The 22,758-nt window shown below is 49.9% G+C and overlaps 1 protein-coding gene across 1 annotated transcript in view; it reads left to right on the forward strand.

Moving 5' to 3' along the window:
• LOC145337591 (uncharacterized) overlaps positions 1–22,758 on the forward strand; it is a 156,430-nt gene that overhangs the window by 28,836 nt on the left and 104,836 nt on the right. The window contains exons 7-11 of the mRNA XM_080182383.1: positions 4,326–4,469; positions 8,783–8,950; positions 11,229–11,291; positions 12,518–12,580; positions 13,509–13,571. Coding sequence (XP_080038509.1) covers positions 4,326–4,469; positions 8,783–8,950; positions 11,229–11,291; positions 12,518–12,580; positions 13,509–13,571 — 501 coding nt within the window. The remainder of the gene's footprint in view (positions 1–4,325; positions 4,470–8,782; positions 8,951–11,228; positions 11,292–12,517; positions 12,581–13,508; positions 13,572–22,758) is intronic.

The raw sequence follows: 22,758 nt of genomic DNA on the forward strand, positions 1-22,758 counted from the left end.
GGGGTTAGACACAGAATAAAGCTCCCTCTACACTATCCCTATCAAACACTCCCAGGACAGGTACATCAAGGGGTTTAATACAGAGTGATGCTCCCTCTAGCCTGTGCCCATCAGACACTCCCGGACAGGTACAGCACGGGGTTAGACACAGAGTAAAGATCGGGGCTGGCTATCGGAGTGGGCAGGTGGCGTTCGGGACTGCGGGGCGATTGGGGAATTGAGGCTGCCGGTGGGGGTGTGTCAGGGAGGGAGATATCGGGACCGTAGTGTGGGGGGAGGAGATCATAATTGCAGCAGGGGGGTGGTGAGATGAAGGCGGGCGTGTGTGGGGAGGGTGCAACTCAGGCCTGGACGCGTCTGGAGGATCAGCGGTGAGGCCGTGGGGTAGGATCACATGGCAGGTGATGTGAAGCTAGTCAGTGATCGGGAAGTTGACAGTGCGGGGCTACTGCACATGAGACTGTTAGTGAGTCAAAATACTTTTATTTCAAAACTCTGACGTTTATTCCAGAATTTTGGGAGAAGCAGGGACTACCAGACTCCTCATAGAACACAAACACAAGTGGACATTTACACATCATGAGTCTTAGTGTCAATCACGACACAAGTTTCCCATTCCGGCCAGAATTCCGGGTCTTCCCTCCTTGGTAGTGATACAACCCCAGATTTAATCAAGATTCACAGTCCAGCTGGCAGCTGCAGAATTGACACAGTTTTAATCCGGTCACGATTCAAAACCCTTCTGCAGCAGTACTGGCATCCCTGTCTTTGAAGTTACTTGTGTGATTGCGCCTGTCCCAGCAGGATTCTTCCTGTTAAAAACTGGGATCGCGACCTGCCATTAGCAGCTGTCAAAAGCCGGTATCGTAAATTACCATCTGTGTAACAATGTCCAACTAACACAAATAGGCAAGAATTGCAAAATAACAGCCACATTAACCTATTAGTCCTTTATAAAAATGAAAATTAAAGCATGTAAGACATGAACAAATAACTTATATTACTGCCAGGAGCAGTGTAAGCTTGAGACGATCAGTCATGATGAAAGGTACAAAATGCATGAATCCTTTCCCTACTTCATGGGCCAATCAGGGAGTCTTTGCCTCGTACTTAACCACGAGTGTAAGTTCCTCTGGCACCCCTGGGGATAGGCTGCTAACTACTAGCACTCTGTGTATTGCTGTTAGAGTTATAAATAAAGGGATTTTGGTGAAGGGACTTATTGCAAGATGTAACTCCACAACTTTTACTGAGCTAAACACTTTGGCCTCATTCTCTTCAACCTGCTCCTCTGAACAATCTTTAAAAGAAATAGGTCTGGCAGCCTCCTAAGGAGAGAAAAGAGCTGACGTTTCGAGTCCGGACAAGCCTCAGTCAAAGGGACTCGAAACATCAGCTCTTTTCTCTCCTTGCAGAAGCTGCCAGACATGCTGAGATTTTCCAGCATTTTCTCTTTTGGTTTCAGATTCCAGAATCCGCAGGAATTTGCTTTTATTTAAAAGAAGCAGTTTTACCAAACTGGGTTTCAACATCCTTCCAATGGCTATTAGACATCTCCTCTTCCTGTTGCAACTTGGCAGTCTGTGGCCTTGTTATTACACAATCTGGAAACAATTTCTGCAACACCTCTTGTTTACTGTGTCTCCACAGGCTGCTCAACTACTGTAGGCATCGCCACCATGTATGCCCCACCCTCATCGTTTCCGAGGTTCGACTGCACACTTGCAATGGGCAATTTCTTCACTACCTTTTCAATAACTACAAATGTTTTCAAACTACTTTTTCAATTTACGTTGATCTATGGGACATTTTTAGCTTATCCATGAGTTCCACATACAAATATTTTTTCCTGCAAAACTTCCCCATTCTGTCAGCATGAGGGTTCAAGTGGCACAGCGGTAAGTACTACCGTTTCACAGTGCCAGGGACCCAGGTTCAATTCCCGGCCTTGGGTGGCTTACTGTGCGGAGTCTGCACGTTCTCCCCATTTCTGTGTGGTTTCCTCTGTGTGCTCCAATTTCCTCCCACAGCCCAAAGATCTGCAGGTTAGGGGGATTGGCCATGCTAAATTGCCCCTTAGCATCCAAAGATGTAGGTTAGGGAGATTGGCCATGCTAAATTTCCCCTTAACGTCCAAAGATGTAGGTTAGTTGGATTGGCCACGCTAAATTGCCCCTTAATGTCCAAAGATGTAGGTTACTTGGATTGGCCACGCTAAATTGCCCCTTAATCTCCAAAGATGTAGGTTAGTTGGATTGGCTATGCTAAATAGCATTTTAAAGTCCAAAGGTGTGTCGGTTAGTTGGATAGGCCATGCTAAATAGCATTTTAAAGTCCAAAGGCGTGTAGGTTAGTTGGATTGGCCATGCTAAATAGCATTTTAAAGTCCAAAGGTGTGTCGGTTAGTTGGATTGGCTATGCTAAATAGCATTTTAAAGTCCAAAGGCGTGTAGGTTAGTTGGACTGGCCATGCTAAATAGCATTTTAAAGTCCAAAGATGTGTAGGTTAGTTGGATTGGCCATGCTAAATTACCCCTTAGTGGCCAAAGATGTAGGTTAGTTGGAATGGCCATGCTAAATTACCCCTTAGTGGCCAAAGATGTAGGTTAGTTGGAATGGCCATGCTAAATTGCCCCTTAGTGTCCAAAGATGTAGATTAGTTGGATTGGCCATGCTAAATTGCCCCTTATTGTCCAAAGATGTGTAGGTTGGTTGGATTGGCCATACTAAGTTGCCTCTTAGTGTGCCAAAATGTACAGTTTAGGTAGATTGGCCATGCTAAATTGCCCCTTAATGTCCAAAGATGTAGGTTAGTTGGAATGGCCATGCTAAATTGCCCCTTAGTGGCCAAAGATGTAGGTTAGTTGGAATGGCCATGCTAAATTGTCCCTTAGTGTCCAAAGATGTAGATTAGTTGGATTGGCCATGCTAAATTGCTCCTTAGTGTCCAAAGATGTAGATTAGTTGGATTGGCCATGCTAAATTGCCCCTTATTGTCCAAAGATGTGTAGGTTGGTTGGATTGGCCATACTAAGTTGCCTCTTAGTGTGCAAAGATGTACAGTTTAGGTAGATTGGCCATGCTAAATTGCCCCTCAGTGTCTCAAGATGTGTCAGTTAGGGGCATTAGTAGGGTAAATACTTCGGATTACGGGAAAGGGCCTGGGTGGGTTCCTCTGTTGGAGGGTGGGAGCAGACTTGATGGGTTGAATGGCCTCCTTCTGCTCTGGAGGGAGTCTATGAAGAGGCTGATGAAAGAAAGATTTTGATTTGTGGATGAGCTCATAATCTTAGAATCATAGAATCCCTACAGTGCAGAAGGAGGCCATTTGGCCCATTGAGTCTGCACTGACCAAAATCCCATCCAGATCCTACTCCCGCAGCCCCACACATTTATCCTACTAATCCTCCTGACACTAAGGGTTAATTTAGCATGGCCAATCTACCAAACTCACACAGCTTTGGACTGTGGGAGGAAACTGGACATGTGGAGGAAACCCATGCAGACACGGGGAGAATGTGCAGACAGTGACCCAAGATTGGTATTGAACCTAGGTCCTGACGCTGTGAGGCAGCAATGCTAACCATTGTGCCACTGTTCAGCTATCTCTGCTGCCTTCCTCATCATTTTAACCCTTTGTTCTTCAACCTGGATTTGAACAACTGAAGGAAGTGAATCTATAAATTCTCCCAAAATAATTACTTCTCAAAGTTTCATGTGTTAGCTCTGTTTTTACTGTCTGTATACATCAGTAAAAATGGCTTTGTTTTACTTTCTGAAGCTCCATACAAGTCCAAGCAGCCTGTGTTCTTAGATTTCAACATTTCTGTCTGCATGTGCCAGGAACCTACTCAAATGTAGTGAGTGTAGCCTCTTTCCTGCGTTGTAATCCCCCATTGTAATCCCTCCATTGTAATCCTCAAGTCTTCGGAGCTCTGGAGAAGAGTCATACAAACTTGAACTGTTACCTCTGTGTCTCTTTCTCTTTCCACAGATGCTGCAGAACTGCTGAGTTTTTAGGCTTTTAGGCTTTTAATTATTTCAGGGATCGTTGCTTTGGAAGTGTTTACATGGGGGTCTGACCAAGCAGGTGAATGCTTTACAAGATGATTTCTTAACTGTGTAATTGTAGTCATGTGTGTTTAAATTTTCTTCTCTTCTTCTCAATAAATCTTTTATTTTTAAACTCCCAAAAGTATTAGCAGACTTCTTGCTGCTAAGATCCTTCTCATTCTCAGAATACACCAAATAAAGGCTATGGCCAAATTTCCCTCAGGATATTTGGTTCACTCAGCACTTAATGCCTGCTGTGGTTTGTATTTCAGAGCCTAGGAACATCACACAGACTGGATTGAAATGTCAAGGGTGTTTCGACAGATCGTACAAGTCCTGCAGGGATTCTGAAAAGATGGTGGACTGTGTTGGAGCAGAAAATCACTGCATGAATGCCTCAGGGACGGAGGCCTTACGTACGTTCAACACTCTGCCAGATTTGTGAGGCTTTTCATGAATTTCTTCCTAAAGAACAAAGCAAAGTACAGCACAGGAACAGGCCCTTCTGCCCTCCAAGCCCATGCTGATCATGATACCCTGTCTAAAGTAAAAAAAAACCTTTTGCCCTTACTCAGTCCGTATCCGTCTATTCCCTCCCTATTCATGTGCCCATCCAGATGCCTCTTAAATGTTGTTAATGTGCCTGCTTCCACCCCCTCCTCTGGGAGCGCGTTCCAGGCACCCACCACTCTCTGTATGAAAAACTTACCCTGCACATTTCCCTTAAACTTCTCCACTCTCACCTTGTACCTGTGCCCGCTTGTCATTGACACTTCCACCCTGGGAACAAGCCCCTTACTGTCATCTTGTCTGTGCCTCTCATCATTTTGTAGACCCCTATCAGGTCTCCCCTCAGCCTCTGTCTTTCCAGTGAAAACAACCCGAGTTTATTCAACCTCGTCTCAGAGTCAACACCCTCGAGACCAGGCGACATCCTGGTGATCATTCTTCGCACTCTCTCCAAATCTTCCTTTGCCTTCTGGTTGTGTGGTGACCAGAAGTGCACACAATACTCCAAATGCAGCCTAACCAAGGTTTTATTTAGCTGCAAAAAGATTTCCCAACTCTTGTACTCAATGCCCCAGCTAATGAAGGCAAGCATGCCATGTGCCTTGTTCATCTCCATGGCCACCAGACTTGCCACATTGAGGGAATAGTGGACCTGCATGCCCAGATCCCTCTGTATGTTACTGTTCCTAAGGGTTCTGCCATTTAGAGTATAATTCTTTTATAAGTTTAATAATTAATGACACACGTAGGCGGATATTAACACTGCAATGAAGTTACTGTGAAAATCCCCTCATCGTCATACTCTGATACCAGTTCAGGTCCACTGAAAGGGAAATTGGCATGGCCAAAGCACCTAATCGGCACGTCTTTCAGTCTGTGGGAGGAAACTGGAGCATCCAGAGAAAACCCACGCAGACATAAGAACATAAGAACATAAGAAATAGGAGCAGGAGTAGGCCATCTAGCCCCTCGAGCCTGCCCCACCATTCAATAAGATCATGGCTGATCTGTCATGTCTCAGTTCCACATGCCCGCCTTCTCCCCATAACCCTTAATCCCCTCGCCTATCAAAAACCCATCAACCTGCGTCTTAAAAATATTTAGCAAGGCAGCCTCCACCACTTCAACGGGCAGAGAATTCCAGAGATTCACCACCCTTTGAGTGAAGAAGTTCCTCCTCAACTCCGTTCTAAACTGCCCCCCCTTTATCTTGAGGCTGTGCCCTCTAGTCCTACTGTCCTTTCTGAGCGGGAAGAGTCTCTCCACCTCTATCCTATCCATCCCATTCATCATCTTATACGTCTCAATGAGATCTCCCCTCATTCTTCTAAACTCCAACGAGTACAAGCCCAGTTTATTCAGCCTCTTGTCATAGCTCAACCCCCTCAACTCCGGTATCAGCCTAGTAAACCTCCTCTGCACTCCCTCCAAGGCCAAAATATCCTTGTGTAAGTGCGGCGACCAAAACTGCACACAGTACTCCAGCTGCGGCCTCACCAGTGCCCTGTACAGCTGCAGCAAGACCTCCCTACTTTTATATTCAATCCCCCTCACTATGAAGGCCAGCATCCCATTCGCCTTCCTGACCACCTGCTGCACCTGCAGGCTGGGTTTTTGCGACTCATGCACGAGGACCCTGAGGTCCCTCTGCACCGTCGCCTGCTGCAGTTTTTCGCCACGCAAGTAATAGTCCTTCCTACCATTATTCCTACCAAAGTGGACAACCTCACATTTGCCAACGTTAAATTCCATTTGCCAGTTCCTGGCCCATTCGCCCAGCCTATCTAGATCCTTCTGCAGACTCTCCACACCCTCCGCACAATTTGCCGTTCCCTCAATCTTGGTGTCATCAGCAAATTTCGACACCATACACTCGGTTCCCTCCTCCAGATCATCTATATAAATGGTAAATAGCTGAGGCCCCAGCACCGACCCCTGGGGCATTCCACTAGTCACCAACCGCCAATCCGAATAGCACCCATTGACCCCCACTCTCTGCCTCCTATTTGACAGCCAATCCTCTATCCACGCTAACACCCTACCCCCAACTCCATGCCCCCTGACCTTCTGTAATAACCTCTTGTGAGGCACCTTGTCAAACGCCTTCTGAAAATCCAGAAAGACCACATCCACCGGCTCTCCTCTATCCACCGCCCTAGACACATCCTCATAGAACTCCAGTAAGTTTGTCAGACACAACTTCCCCTTAACGAAACCGTGCTGTGTCTGCTCTATCAAACAATTCTCCTCAAGATGCCTCGCTATTTACTCCTTGATCACAGATTCTAACATTTTACCTACAACAGACGTTAAACTAACCGGCCTATAATTCCCTGCCTTTTGCCTGCCACCCTTCTTAAACAACGGTGTAACATTAGCCGTTTTCCAATCTTCCGGCACTTCCCCGGAATCCAGCGACGTTTGGAAAATAATCACCAAGGCATCCACTATCACCTCCGCCATTTCTTTCAGAACCCTCGGATGCATTCCATCCGGTCCTGGGGACTTGTCCACAATCAGTCCCTCCAGTCAGTCGAGCACCACCTCTCTCGTAACAATAATGTCATTGAGACCCTCCAGTCCTACCATCTTTCCATCGCTAACACCAGGCAAATTATTCACGTCCTCCTCCGTGAAGACTGAAACAAAAAAGTTATTCAAGGCGTCAGCCATTTCCCCATCCCCTACCACTAAGTCCCCCCTCTCATCCTCTAAGGGTCCAACGTTCACCCTAGTCAGCCTCTTCCTTTTTATGTATTTATAAAAACTATTGCTTTTTTTTTATATCAAGCGCTTGCCCAGCTTCATAGTTTATCCTACCCTTCTTTATCAACTTTTTTGTCATTCTTTGTTGACAGTTAAACATCTCCCAATCCTCTTCTCGCCCACTGCTCTTAGCTACTCTAAACGCATCCGCTTTTAATTTAACAATTTCCTTTACCTCCTTGGTTATCCACGGCTGATTATCTCTCCTCCGACTATCCTTTTTAACCATCGGAATAAATTTATGCTGAGCACCAAGAAAGATCTCCTTAAAGATCCTCCACTGTTCCTCAGCAGACCCTCCCTCCAACGCGTTCCCCCAATCAACATTCGCCAATTCCTCTCTCATCCTACCGTACTCCCCTCTGTTCAAGCAAAGGACACGTGTCCGGGAACCCACTTTCTCCTCCTCCATCTGCACCAGAAACTCCACCATACAATGATCACTCTTCCCAAGAGGATCCTTCACCGCAAGGTCCCTAATTCTACCCGCCTCATTACATAACACCAGATCCAAGATAGCTCGCTCCCTCGTCGGCTCCAACACACACTGTTCAAGGAAACTATCCTGGCAGCATTCCAAGAACTCTTCCTCGAGCCCCCCGCGTCCAACATGGGTTGACCAATCAATATGTAGATTGAAATCCCCCATAATTATCGCCGTTCCATTCCTGCATGCCGCATTTATTTGCGCGTTCACAGCCCGCCCCACCTCTGGACAACATGCAAACTCCACACAGATAGTGACCCAAGCTGGGAATCGAACCCAGGTCCCTGGTGCTCTTGAGGCAGGAGTGCTAAGCACTGTGGCACCGTACTCAATCCATTTGTTTCTGCTTGTCTCTGAGCCTGACGCTGAGGGCATGAGGATGCGTCCCAGGGTCTCCCACATCACTCAGTCAGGATGGGATGGGTCAGAGTCCACCCCCTTCTACAGAACTGAAGAGGGATGGAAATGTGATGAATTATATTCTTGGGGAGCGGGAAGAGGGTTCTGGAGCAAATTGGGAGAGGGCGGAACTCAGGAGAGATTGACAAAGATGTCACAGGCGTGAGATAAAGGGGCTGTTAATGGTGCGGGATGGAAGTGTATTAACTGCTGCAAAGGTCGGATAGCAGGATGTGTTAATCGGAAAACCGAGGTCAGTGGGAACAAAGAGACAGTGACCATGTGGGGGAGGGGTGCGGTCGTGTTGGGACACGCCAGGGAGATTGAAAAACAGAAAACAAAAGGAGAGGGAGAGGAGAACGTTCCCTTCTTCCTCTCCTCCAGAAGATAAGTCATCACATTTCTGCCCCTCCTCACTCCTGGGGAAGGCTCCGAGTTATCGAAATGTTAACTCTGTTTCTCCACAGATGCTGACAGACCTGCTGAGTATTTCCAGTGTTTTCATTTCAGAATTCCAGCATCCGCGGTGTTTTGCTTTTATACACCCTCTGTCCTGTCTGTTTCTAGTGACTGGAGGGGACGTTTTCTTTGCCAAGGGCTGTGTGTCCGAACGTGTCACTCTATCACGGGACAGCGTGAAAGATCACTTCATCCAGTTTGACGAAAATCATCACTTTTGTAAGAGCAGCTTCTGTAACAGTGACCTGCAAGGTGGTACCACCACAGCAACACCAGGTAAAGGCGGGGCGTGGGGAGGGGATGGAATGGGTGCACAGGCCCCGAGTGTAGGGATATTGATCCACATTATGGGCATGATTTTCCTCTCAAAATAATAATTGACCAAGAGGTGGGAATACGGGAGTTTTTTCCGCCTGTTTTTCAGGCAGACTTAATTCAATCAATCTCCAGCATCACAGAGTCCATCAGGTGGTTCATGCCAGTGTGTATGGGGGTGGGGGAGGGGGGTGTGCAGATCCTAACCCAAACCTGCCAGAGAGGCGGCATCAGCCTGCTGAGGGAGCCATTGCGCATGTTCCAATCTGCCAGGATACTGGGAAAACAGTTGATAAGCAGTTCCCCCTGCCCCTGATTCCCCCCCCACCACCATCGCTGGCCTCCCTATCACCGACCCTGATCCCATCTTCCCTCCATGCTGTTGCTGGCCCCGACCACCGCACCCGCCACCACCCCCCCACCCCCAACCACATCACACAGCTCCAACCCTGCTGGTGGCCCGACCCGGCCTTCAGTTCCTGGCCCCATCACGAGCCCCACCACCCCCATGCAGAGTTTTCCCCATTCCATCCCCTCCTGCCTCACCCTAACCCTGGTGCGGCTCCGCTCCTATCTGCCCTCCGAAGCCCCACCATGTGGCACGGCCTGGTGCCTACTGGACACTGCTGGTGTGCCAGGCTGGCAGTGCCAGGGTGCCAGGCTGGTAGTGCCAGGGTTCCAGGCTGGCAGTGCTGGGCTGGCACTGCCCATGGGGCACTACCCTGTCCCCAGCCTCCCAGGAGGGCAGGACAAAGAGAGAGAGAAAGGGGAATGGAGGAGAGAGATAAGGAAGGGAGAGAGAGACAGAGAGAAAGGGGAAGAGGGAGAGAGAAAGAAAGTGGGGAAGGGGAGAGAGCGAGAAAGAGAGAGAAAGGGGAGGAGAGAGAGAGAGAGAAAGGGAAGGCGGGGGCGGAGAGAGAGAGAGAGCAAGAAAGATTCAAGGCTAAGAGAGAAGGGAGGGAGAGTGCGGAAAGGGGAAGTGAAAGCGAGGATGCGAGAGACAGGAATGGAGGAATAAAAGAAAAAACGAAATGAGAGGCAGAATGACAGAGAGAGAGAGAGAGAGACTGTACGAACTGATTGTGTGGGATTATAAGAACATAAGAACATAAGAAATAGGAGCAGGAGTAGGCCATCTGGCCCTTCGAGCCTGCCCCGCCATTCAATAACATCATGGCTGATCTGTCGTGGCTCAGTTCCACATTCCCGCCCTCTCCCCATAACCCTTAATCCCCTCGCTTATCAAAAATCCATCAAGCCGCTTCTTAAAAATATTTAGCGAGGCAGCCTCCACCACTTCAATGGGCAGAGAATTCCAGAGAGTCGCCACCCTTTGAGTGAAGAAGTTCCTCCTCAACTCCGTTCTAAACCGCCTCCCCTTTATCTTGAGGCTGTGCCCCCTAGTCCTACTGTCTTTTTTGAGCGGGAAGAGTCTCTCCACCTCTATCCTATCCATCCCATTCATCATCTTATACGTCTCAATGAGATCTCCCCTCATTCTTCTAAACTCCAACGAGTACAAGCCTAGTTTATTCAGCCTCTCCTCATAGCTTATCACAGTTACGTCACTGTGGTGTGAATGTCAGCTGACTTGTGAGACGAATAAATAAATGGATAAACAAATAAACAAGTAGATATAAAGGTGGAAAGTGGAAACATCTTCTAATATATTTACAATTAAACCCAGCACAACCTCTCCTTCCAGTGACAGGATAACCAGAGGGGACACAGATTGAAGAGGAAAAGGACCAGAGGAGGTTGGGGGGGCGGTGGGGAGGTGGAGATGAGGAGAATTATATTTAAACACAGCAGGTGTGATTTTCCAGACACGCTGGCCTCAAGGCTGGAAAATCCAGCCCGAGGTCAATGGACCTTAGCATGGTGTGAACCGCCTGCTACGATTCCCTTGGCAGGTGGAAGGGGAGAACTCCACCCAGGGAGTTGTTGTGGTCTGGAAGGCACTGCCTGGATGGGCACAGGAACTTTCAAAGGGATGGTAAATAGAGGGTTATGGGGTAAATTATGGGGGAGGGCGGGTTGGAGAGTGGGCCAGCACAGGGAATGGTGGGCTGAATGGTCGGTGCTGAAGATTCTCTAATTCAAACATGGCCTCAACATTGCCGGAGCCTGTGATTGGTCAGGTAGAGGACCCAGTGGAAAGTGCATTGGGATCATCCATCTCTTAACTTTAGTTAATGATCTCTTCATTTCCCCTCGCCTTCCCCGATTGGTCCAACAGGAGTCACAACGAGCAGTCCAGTGATGTCAGAGACCACCGCTGAAGAGTCAACCAATAGCAACGGTAAGAATTCACATCACCTCTTATACCAAGGATCAATAGGCAAGTACACAGGAACTGGGATCTGTGTCTGTGTTACAGGCCTCCTCCTGTTCCTGTGTAACAGTCTCGAGGGGCTGAATGGCCTGCTCCTGTTCCTGTGTAACAGTCTCGAGGGGCTGAATGGCCTGCTCCTGTTCCTGTGTAACAGTCTCGAGGGGCTGAATGGCCTGCTCCTGTTCCTGTGTAACAGGCTCGAGGGGCTGAATGGGGCCTCCTCCTGTTCCTGTGTAACAGTCTCGAGGGGCTGAATGGGGCCTCCTCCTGTTCCTGTGTAACAGGCTCGAGGGGCTGAATGGGGCCTCCTCCTGTTCCTGTGTAACAGGCTCGAGGGGCTGAATGGGGCCTCCTCCTGTTCCTGTGTAACAGGCTCGAGGGGCTGAATGGGGCCTCCTCCTGTTCCTGTGTAACAGGCTCGAGGGGCTGAATGGGGCCTCCTCCTGTTCCTGTGTAACAGGCTCAAGGGGCTGAATGGGGCCTCCTCCTGTTCCTGTGTAACAGGCTCGAGGGGCTGAATGGGGCCTCCTCCTGTACTCCCTCTATAGTAAGGACATCGTTCCTCAGATAAGGACACCAGAACTGCCCACAATACTCCAGATGTGGCCTCGCCAATGCCCTACAATTGCGTGGGGTCAAGATTTCGGGCATGGAGTGTGGAGAGTGGGACAACTTCAAGAGACCATTTCCGGCACAAGGCACGATAGGCTGAGTGGTCATTGCCTGTGCTGTAAGATTCTCTAATTCTGACATGGCTTCCACAAGCCCAGAGCCTGTGATAGCTTTTAGTTTATTTATTCGTGTCACAAGTTGGCTTACATTAACACTGCAATGAAGTTACTGTGAGAGTACCAAAGTGGCCACACTCTGGAGCCTGTTTGGGTACACTGAGGGAGAATTTAGCACGGCTAATGCACCCAACAAGCATGTCTCTCAGACTGTGGGAGTAAACTGGAGCACCCGGAGGAAACCCACACAGACACGGGGTGAACATACAGACTCCAAACAGACTGTGATCCAAGCTGGGAATCCATCCCGGCTCTGTGAGACGGCAGTGCTAACCACTGTGCCACCGTGTGGTCAGGTAGTGAACCCAATGGAAAGTGCATTGGGAATACCCTGGGATCATCCATCTCTCAACTTTAGTTAATGATCTCTTCATTTCCCCTCCCCTTCCCTGATTGGTCCAACAGGAGTCACAACGAGCAGTCCAGTGATGTCAGAGACCACCGCTAAAGAGTCAACCAATAGCAACGGTAAGAATTCACATCACCTCTTATACCAAGGATCAATAGGCAAGTACACAGGAACTGGGATCTGTGTCTGTGTTACAGGCCTCCTCCTGTTCCTGTGTAACAGTCTCGAGGGGCTGAATGGGGCCTCCTCCTGTTCCTGTGTAACAGGCTCGAGGGACTGAATGGCCTGCTCCTGTTCCTGTGTAACAGGCTCGAGGGGCTGAATGGGGCCTCCTCCTGTTCCTGTGTAACAGTCTCGAGGGGCTGAATGGGGCCTCCTCCTGTACTCCCTCTATAGTAAGGACATCGTTCCTCAGATAAGGACACCAGAATTGCCCACAATACTCCAGATGTGGCCTCGCCAATGCCCTACAATTGCGTGGGGTCAAGATTTCGGGCATGGAGTGTGGAGAGTGGGACAACTTCAAGAGACCATTTCCGGCACAAGGCAGGATGTGCTGAGTGGTCATTGCCTGTGCTGTAAGATTCTCTAATTCCAACATGGCTTCCACATTCACAAGCCCAGAGCCTGTGATAGCTTTTAGTTTGTTTATTCGTGTCACAAGTCAGCACACATTAACACTGCAATGAAGTTACTGTGAGAGTACAAAAGTGGACACACTCTGGCGCCTGTTTGGGTACACTGAGGGAGAATTTAGCACGGCCAATGCACCCAACAAGCATGTCTCTCAGACTGTGGGAGTAAACTGGAGCACCCGGAGGAAACCCACACAGACACGGGGTGAACATACAGACTCCAAACAGACTGTAATCCAAGCTGGGAATCCATCCCGGCTCTGTGAGGCGGCAGTGCTAACCACTGTGCCACCGTGCGGTCAGGGAGTGAACCCAATGGAAAGTGCATTGGGAATACCCTGGGATCATCCATCTCTCAACTTTAGTTAATGATCTCTTCATTTCCCCTCCCCTTCCCTGATTGGACCAACAGGAGTCACAACGAGCAGTCCAGTGATGTCAGAGACCACCGCTAAAGAGTCAACCAATAGCAACGGTAAGAATTCACATCACCTCTTATAGCAAGGATCAATAGGCAAGTACACAGGAACTGGGATCTGTGTCTGTGTTACAGGCCTCCTCCTGTTCCTGTGTAACAGTCTCGAGGGGCTGAATGGGGCCTCCTCCTGTTCCTGTGTAACAGGCTCGAGGGGCTGAATGGGGCCTCCTCCTGTTCCTGTGTAACAGTCTCGAGGGGCTGAATGGGGCCTCCTCCTGTTCCTGTGTAACAGGCTCGAGGGGCTGAATGGGGCCTCCTCCTGTTCCTGTGTAACAGTCTCGAGGGGCTGTGTCTGGGTTGATACGGTATCAGTTCACAATCTAGAGTTGCCCCTAAGATACGCTGAATATTGCGGAATGGACTGCCCAATGATGTTGAGTCCGATTTTCCCAAAGGAAACTCAGTGCCAAACGGGTGGGAATATGGGAGTTTTTCCACCCGGTTTTTGGGTGAGCTGAGTTGAATGAATTTCTGGCACTTTGTGCAGCAGCGAATCTGTCGGCTGATTCACACCCAGGAGACCAGGCTCAGCCCGCTGAGGCAGCCATTGGCTCATAGAAACTAGAAGCAGGAGGAGGCCATTTGGCCCTTCGAGCCTGCTCCGCCATTCATTACCATCACGGCTGATCATCCCATTCAGTATTCTGATCTCCCCTTTTCCATCCATATCCCTCGATCCCTTGAGTCTCAAGAGCTATATCTAATTTCATCTTGAGATCACACTGGGTTTTGACCCCAACTACTTTCGGTGTTTGTGAATTCCACACATTCACCACCCTCTGGGTGAAGAAATTTCTCCTCACCTCAATTCTAAAAGTTTTACTCCTTATTCTCAAACTATGACCACTCGTTCTGGGTTCCCCCACCATTGGGAACACTCTTTCCAAATCCATCATATCTCACCCTGTTAGAATTTTGTAAGTTTCTATGAAATCCCCTCTCGCTCTCCGAACTACAGTAAATATAATCCTAACTGACTTACTCTGTCCTCGTGTGACAGACCTGCCTTCCCAGGAATCAACCTCACAAACCTTCACTGTGCTCCCTCTATAGTAAGGACATCGTTCCTCAGATAAGGACACCAGAACTGCCCACAATACTCCAGGTGTGGCCTCGCCAATGCCCTACAATTGCGTCAATCTCCCAGCACACCAGTAGATTGGTTGACAGATGACTCACCCTGATCCCCGATCATTGGCCCCTACCCCCTCCTACCCTGTCCCCAGACCACCCCAGCCAAGAAAATGCAGCGTTGTGGGGTCAAGATGTCGGGCATGGAGTGTGGAGAGTGGGACAACTTCAAGGGATCTTTTCCAGCACAAGGCAGGATGGGCTGAGTGGTCATTGCCTGTGCTGTAAGATTCTCTAATTCCGACATGGCTTCCACATTCACAAGCCCAGAGCCTGTGATAGCTTTTAGTTTATTTTTAGTGTCACAAGTCGGCTCACATTAACACTGCAATGAAGTTACTGTGAGAATACCCGAGTGGCCACACTCTGGCGCCTGTTTGGGTACACTGAGGGAGAATTTAGCACGGCTAATGCACCCAACAAGCATGTCTCTCAGACTGTGGGAGTAAACTGGAGCACCTGGAGGAAACCCACACAGACACGGGGTGAACATACAGACTCCAAACAGACTGTGATCCAAGCTGGGAATCCATCCCGGCTCTGTGAGACGGCAGTGCTAACCACTGTGCCACCGTGTGGTCAGGTAGTGAACCCAATGGAAAGTGCATTGGGAATACCCTGGGATCATCCATCTCTCAACTTTAGTTAATGATCTCTTCATTTCCCCTCCCCTTCCCTGATTGGTCCAACAGGAGTCACAACGAGCAGTCCAGTGACGTCAGAGACCACCGCTGAAGTGTCAACCTATAGCAACGGTAAGAATTCACATCACCTCTTATACCAAGGATCAATAGGCAAGTACACAGGAACTGGGATCTGTGTCTGTGTTACAGGCCTCCTCCTGTTCCTGTGTAACAGTCTCGAGGGGCTGAATGGGGCCTCCTCCTGTTCCTGTGTAACAGGCTCGAGGGGCTGAATGGGGCCTCCTCCTGTTCCTGTGTAACAGGCTCGAGGGGCTGAATGGGGCCTCCTCCTGTTCCTGTGTAACAGGCTCAAGGGGCTGAATGGGGCCTCCTCCTGTTCCTGTGTAACAGTCTCGAAGGGGGCTGAATGGGGCCTCCTCCTGTTCCTGTGTAACAGTCTCGAGGGGCTGTGTCTGGGTTGATATGATTTCAAATCACGGTGAAACATAAGAACATAAGAAATAGGAGCAGGAGTAGGCCATCTAGCCCCTCGAGCCTGCCCCGCCATTCAATAAGATCATGGCTGATCTGAAGTGGCTCAGTTCCACTTTCCCGCTTTCTCCCCATAACTCTTAATCCCCTTGCCTACCAAAAACCTATCTACCCGCGTCTTAAATATATTTAGCGAGGCAGCCTCCACCACTTCAACGGGCAGAGAATTCCAGAGATTCACCACCCTTTGAGTGAAGAAGTTCCTCCTCAACTCCGTTCTAAACCGCCCCCCCCTTATCTTGAGGCTGTGCCCTCTAGTCCTGCTGAGCGGGAAGAACCTCTCCACCTCGACTCTATCCATCCCCTTCATCATCTTATACGTCTCAATAAGATCCCCCCTCACCCTTCTAAACTCCAGTGAATACAAGCCCAGTCTATTCAGCCTCTCTTCATAGTTCAACCCCCTCAACTCCGGTATCAGCCTAGTAAACCTCCTCTGCGCTCCCTCCAAGGCCAAAATATCCTTGCGCAAGTGCGGCGACCAAAACTGCACACAGTACTCCAGCTGCGGCCTCACCAATGCCCTATACAGCTGCAACAAGACCTCCCTACTTTTATATTCAATCCCCCTCGCTATGAAGGCCAGCATCCCATTCGCCTTCCTGACCACCTGCTGCACCTGCAGGCTGGGTTTTTGCGACTCATGCACAAGGACCCCCAGGTCCCTCTGCACTGTTGCATGCTGCAGCTTTTCGCCCTTTAAATAGTAGTCCCTCCGATTATTATTCGTGTAACATCACCTCTAAAATACGCTGAACATTGTGGGAATGCACAACCCAATAACAACAATGATGTTTCCTATTAACTTTTATTTCCGATTCTCGTCACAGGACCTTGTTGTACTCTTGCCGTAGTTCTTGGACTCTTAGCAGGTTTGCTGATCATTGCGATAATATGTTGCTGTTGCTGCAGTAAAGGAAGAGGTCAGTCTGCTGTCCCTGTGATAATATTACTTTGATTTCAATCATAGAATATACGACATGAAATAAATCCTTTCTCCTTATCATGTTTGTAGTACCACATTCTAAACATATTCCCAAGCTCCTCACATCCATCTAATTTTCACAGCCTGAGTCACCTCTTCCAGCCCCGACAACCCTCCCAATCTCAGTAACCTCCTCCAGCCCCGACAACCTTCCCTATCTCTGTAACCTCTTCCAGCCCCGACAACCCTCCCAGTCTCTGTAACCTCCTCCAGCTCCTACAACGCTCCCAATCTCTGTAACCTCTTCCAGCCCCTTCAGCCATCCCTATCTCTGTAACCTCCTCCAGCCCCTACAACCCTCCCTATCTCTGTAACCTCTTCCAGCCCCAACAACCTTCCCTATCTCTGTAACCTCTTCCAGCCCCGACAACCCTCCCAATCTCAGTAACCTCCTCCAGCTCCTACAACGCTCCCAATCTCTGTAACCTCCTCCAGCCCCTACAACCCTCCCTATCTCTGTAACCTCCTACAGCCTTCCCTATCTCTGTAACATCCTCCAGCCCCGACAACCCTCCCAATCTCAGTAAGCTCCTCCAGCCCCAGCAGCCTTCCCTATCTCTGTAACCTCCTCCAGCCCCTACAGCCTTCCCTATCTCTGTAACCTCCTCCAGCCCTGACAACCCTCGCTATCTCTGTAACCTCCTCCAGCCCCTACAACCCTCCCTATCTCTGTAACCTCCTACAGCCTTCCCTATCTCTGTAACATCCTCCAGCCCCGACAACCCTCCCAATCTCAGTAAGCTCCACCAGCCCCAGCAGCCTTCCCTATCTCTGTAACCTCCTCCAGCCCCTACAGCCTTCCCTATCTCAGTAACCTCCTCCAGCCCCTGCAGCCTTCCCTATCTCTGTAACCTCTTCCAGCCCCTACAACCCTCCCTATCTCTGTAACCTCTTCCAGCCCTGACAACCCTTCCTATCTCTGTAACCTCCTCCAGCCACCACAACCCTCCCTATCTCTGTAACCTCCTCCAGCCCCTACAACCCTCCCAATCTCTGTAACCTCCTCCAGCCCCTACAACCCTCCCAATCTCTGTAACCTCCTCTAGCCCCGACAACCCTCTCAATCTCTGTAACCTCCTCCAGTCCCGACAACCCTCCCTATCTCTGTAACTTCCTCCAGCCCCTACAACCCTCCCTATCTCTGTAACTTCCTCCAGCCCCTACACCCCTCCCTATCTCTGTAACCTCCTCCAGCCCCGACAACCCTCCCTATCTCTGTAACCTCCTCCAGCCCCTACAACCCTCCCTTTCTCTGTAACTTCTTTCAGCCCCTACAACCCTCCCTATCTCTGTAACTTCCTCCAGCCCCTACAACCCTCACTATATCTGTAACCTCCTCCAGCCCCTACAACCCTCCCTATCTCTGTAACCTCCTCCAGCCCCTACACCCCTCCCTATCTCTGTAACCTCCCCCAGCCCCTACACCCCTCCCTATCTCTGTAACCTCCTCCAGCCCCTACAACCCTCCCTATCTCTGTAACCTCCTCCAGCCCCTACACCCCTCCCTATCTCTAATCTCCTCCAGTACCTCTAACTCTCCCTGTCTCTAAAGTCCTCCAGCCCCCTCCAACCCCTCGTAACACTGTAACCTCCTCCAGCCCCTCCAACCCCTCGTAACACTGTAACCTCCTCCAGCCCCTCCAACCCCTCGTAACACTGTAACCTCCTCCAGCCCCTCCAACCCCTCGTAACACTGTAACGTCCTCCAGCCCCCTCCAACCCTCTCAGATCTCTGCGCTCCTCCTCTTCTGCCTCCCCCGATTTCCATTGCTCCGCCATTGGCGGCCGTACCTTCAGCTGCCTGGGTCGGGGGGGGGTGGTGAGGGGGGGTCGAGGGGGTGGTGAGGGGGGGGTCGAGGGGGAGGTGAGGGGGGGGTCGAGGGGGGAGGGGGGGGTGAGGGGGGTCGGGGGGGGTTGGTGAGGGGGGGGGTCGAAGGGGGAGGGGGGGGTGAGGGTGGTGGGGGGGGTGTGGGGTAAGCTCTGGAATTTCCTCCTTATATGTCTCTCCACCTTTTCTCTCGTTTCCTTTCAAACACTCCTTAAAGACCATCCTCTTTTCGGTGAAACCTGGCTGTATGAGACTCAGGGTCAAAGTTTTTTTTCCCCGGTTCTCTGAGGCATTTCCGTGCGTGGTGGTGTGTGGAAGGTGATAGTTGAGGCTTAGTCGTCATTCCCATCTGAATTCCTCTCTTGGCTTCCTCTAAATGCAGAGTCTAGAATTGTGTGAAGTGTGGTCCTGGATTCCGAGAATACCTGGTGTTCTGAGGCTGTGATGTCTCCATTGACTGGGCTTCCTGCTGTTTGATCCTTTGGCCTTTGGTATCACTCAAGAAGAATGTGACGTCCAGAGGACCATCTATTTCCTTCTTCCTGAGGATTTGAGACAACTACCTCTCAACGGCTGCGAAAAGAAATCCCTCTGCATATTACATTCAGAAATTATGATTGTACAAACGCTTGCCACCGGCTTACTGATTTCTTTTGGTAATGTGTTCACCTGATGTTGTTTTGTTTTAAAAATCATTTGTCCGTGGGACCTGGGCGTTCCTGCCTGGGCCCATCCCGAATTGCCCCTTGAGAAGGTGATGGTGAGCTGATCAACTGCTGCAGCCCCTGAGGTGTAGATACACCCACAGCGCTGTTTGGCAGGGAGTTGTGGGATTTTGAGCCACAGTGAAAGAACGGTCGATGTATTTCCAATTCAGGATTGTGAGTGGCTTGGAGGGGAACGTCCAGGTGGCGGTGTGAATTGAAACATGGGAAGTAGGAGCAGGAGTAGGCCATTGGCCTTTCGAGCCGACTCCGCCGTCCCATACGATCGTGGCTCATTCGCAGAATCAATAGGCAAATGCACGTGAACTGAGATCGGTGTGTGTATCACAGGCCTCCTTCTGTTCCAGTGTAACTCCTCAATCTAAACACCAGACACTCACCTTCTCCCCCTACCCCTTTAGAATCTAGAATTCTATCTATTTCCTTCTTAAATATATCCGGCGAATTGCCCTCCACAGCTTTCTGTTGGAGAGGCGTCCACAAGCTCGCCGCTCTCTGAGTGAAATAAACCCTCCTCAGCTCACTCCTAAATGGTCTATCCTGAGACTGTGGCTTCTCGTTCTAGAGGTCCCCACACCCGCCCAGCCAGAAGAAACAGCACCCCTGAATTCTGTGCCGTCAGAATTTTATACAGCGCCCTCGTGTTTTTCTGAATCCCGAGGAACACAACCCTAGTTGGCCCAGTCTCTCTCTGTGCTCGTAGAGGGTTGGAAGGCGGTGTCACAGGATTTCACTCACATGAGTTCCTGCAGTGTGTGTTGTAGATAATATACACACACACACACACACACACACACACACACACACACACACACACACACACACACACACACACACACACACACGGCTGTCACTGTCCGTTGGTTGTGGCAGGATTGAAGATGGCGGAAGGGGTGTCAAACAAGCGACCCGCTTTGTCCTGGACGATGTTGATCTTCATTACTATTGTTGGAGTTGCGTCAGTTCTCCAATGTGTGTTCATTAAAATGACCAAAATCCATTTCTGTGGAGTCTCTCATGTCAACCTGAAGTGTTTGAATGAAATACATTATTTGACGCGCCATCACCATTGAGAATGAGGTTGCCAAGTCATGTTTCAAAGAAAAGGTTTATTTCTCCCTCGTCACAGATTGACATTCGCGCTGCAATGAAGTTACTGTGAAGACCTCCTGGTCGCCACACTCCGGCGCCCGTTCGGGGAGAATCGTAGGGCCCAGTTCTCCCATTGCAACTTTCCTGGCGGGTCCATTCGGGAGAATCGCGCGTTGTCCATTTTGTGGGATTCGTGCGAGCACCCGGAACACACGCATGTCTCCCAAAGCCAGAGAACAGTTGCGGCTGAGACTGCGCTGGAAACCAGCAGGAAAAGATCAATGATTTAAATTTTTTTTTAATGTCGTTTAAATATATCTTGCATATGATTATCAGGCCCAGTCCAGAACTTGGAGCCAAAGAGGTTTACAGCATGGAACAGGCCCTGCGGCCTAATTTGTCCATGCCACCGTCTTTTTTCAAAGCTAATCCCAATTGCCCACATTTGGCCCATATCCCTCTACACCCATCATACCCGTGTAACTGTCTAAATGCTTTTTAAAAGATAAAATTGTACCCGCCTCTATTAATACCTCTGGCAGCTTGTTCCAGACACTCACCACCCTCTGTGTGAAACAATTGCCCCCCTGGACACTTTTGTGTCTCTCCCCTCTCACCTTAAACCTAGGCCCTCGAGTTTTAGACTCCCCTACCTTGCCTAAGCCCCGAATTATTTTATAGACCCCTATAAGGTCACCCCTCAGCCTCCTACACTCCAGGGATAAAAGTCCCAGTATATTGAGTCTCTCCTTATAACCCAAGCCATCAATTCTCGGTAGCACCCTAGTAAATCTTTTCTGAACTCTTTCTAGTTTAATAATATCCTTTCTATAGTAGGGTGACCAGAACTACACACAGGATTCCAAGTGTGGCCTTACCAATGTCTTGTACAACTTCAACAAGACATCCCAACTCCTGTATTCAATGTTCTGACCGATGAAACCAAGCATGTTGAATGCCTTCTTCACCACTCTGTCCACCTGTGACTCCACTTTCAAGGTGCTATGTACATGGACCCCTAAATCTCGTTGTTCTGTAACTCTCCCCAAGCCCTACCATTAACTGAGTAAGTCCTGCCCTGGTTCAATCTACCAAAATGCATCAGCTCGCATTGGTCTAAATTAAACTCCATCTGCCATTCGTCAGCCCACTGGCCCAATTGATCAAGATCCCGTTGCAATTGGAGATAACTTTCTTCACTGCCCACTATGCCACCAATCTTGGTGCCATCTGCAAACTTACTAACCATGCCCCCTATATTCTCATCCAAATCATTAATATAAATGACAAATAACAGTGGGCCCAGCACTGATTCCTGAGGCACACCGCTGGTCACAGGCCTCCAGTTTGAAGAACAACTCTCTACTACCACCCTCTGGCTTCTGTGAGGAAGCCCATTTTGTATCCATTTAGATACCTCACCCCAGATCCTGTGAGATTTAACTTTATGCAACAACCTATCATGCGGTACCTTGTCAAAGGCCTTGCTAAATCCATGTAGGCAACATCATGCCCAATAGCATCTCCCACCCTGCCAGGAATACTCCATTCCGGTGGGGTTTAAAATAGCTCCCCATGTTCGGGGAACTGGTGGGAGACCCTGCCAGAATGAAGGTGGGGGTGGGGGTGTGCAATCAGGGCCCTCCATGAGGTCAATGGGCAGTGGTGGTGCACCCTGGGCGTGGGCACCCTGGGGCCTATTGTGGGTGGGGCCTAGGGGGCGATTGGTGGGGGTGGGGGATCGTGCTGCCTCTTCGCGTGGGGATTGGTCAGGGCTGGAGGGAGGGCAGTGATTGGGGTGGGCTGGGGGGGGTGGAGTGGTCTGCCGGGTGTTGGGGGGGGCGGGGGTGGTTGGTCTCCTTTGGGGCACGGGAGGGGGGGTGGTGTCTGCCTCCCTGGGGAGAATGTCAGTGGGGAGGGGGGGTTTGTCAGAGTGAGGAGGGTATGGGGATGGTCAGTGAGTGAGGGAGGGGGTCGCGGCTGGCCTGGGAATTGTTGTGGAGGCTGCGATCGGGGTGGGGGGTGTTGGGGGGTGCTGAAGGGGCATCTCTGCAGGGGTCCCGGGCTGGCCAGTGTTCGAGCTGGCTGGCAAATGGAGAGACTGATAGATCGGGGCCATGCGCAGAGTTCCTGAACTGTGAGACTCCAGTGTGAATAGGCCCCGTGCCCTGGATTTTAATGAGATTCAGGATTGTGACCTGTGCAATGTGCAGAGTGCAGAGATTCAGATCTGAAGTTGCACTGAAGA

This window comes from Carcharhinus amblyrhynchos, unplaced genomic scaffold (genome assembly GCF_965287045.1).
Source record: "Carcharhinus amblyrhynchos unplaced genomic scaffold, sCarAmb.v2.hapA scaffold_53, whole genome shotgun sequence".
In the NCBI taxonomy this organism is placed as follows: domain Eukaryota; kingdom Metazoa; phylum Chordata; class Chondrichthyes; order Carcharhiniformes; family Carcharhinidae; genus Carcharhinus; species Carcharhinus amblyrhynchos.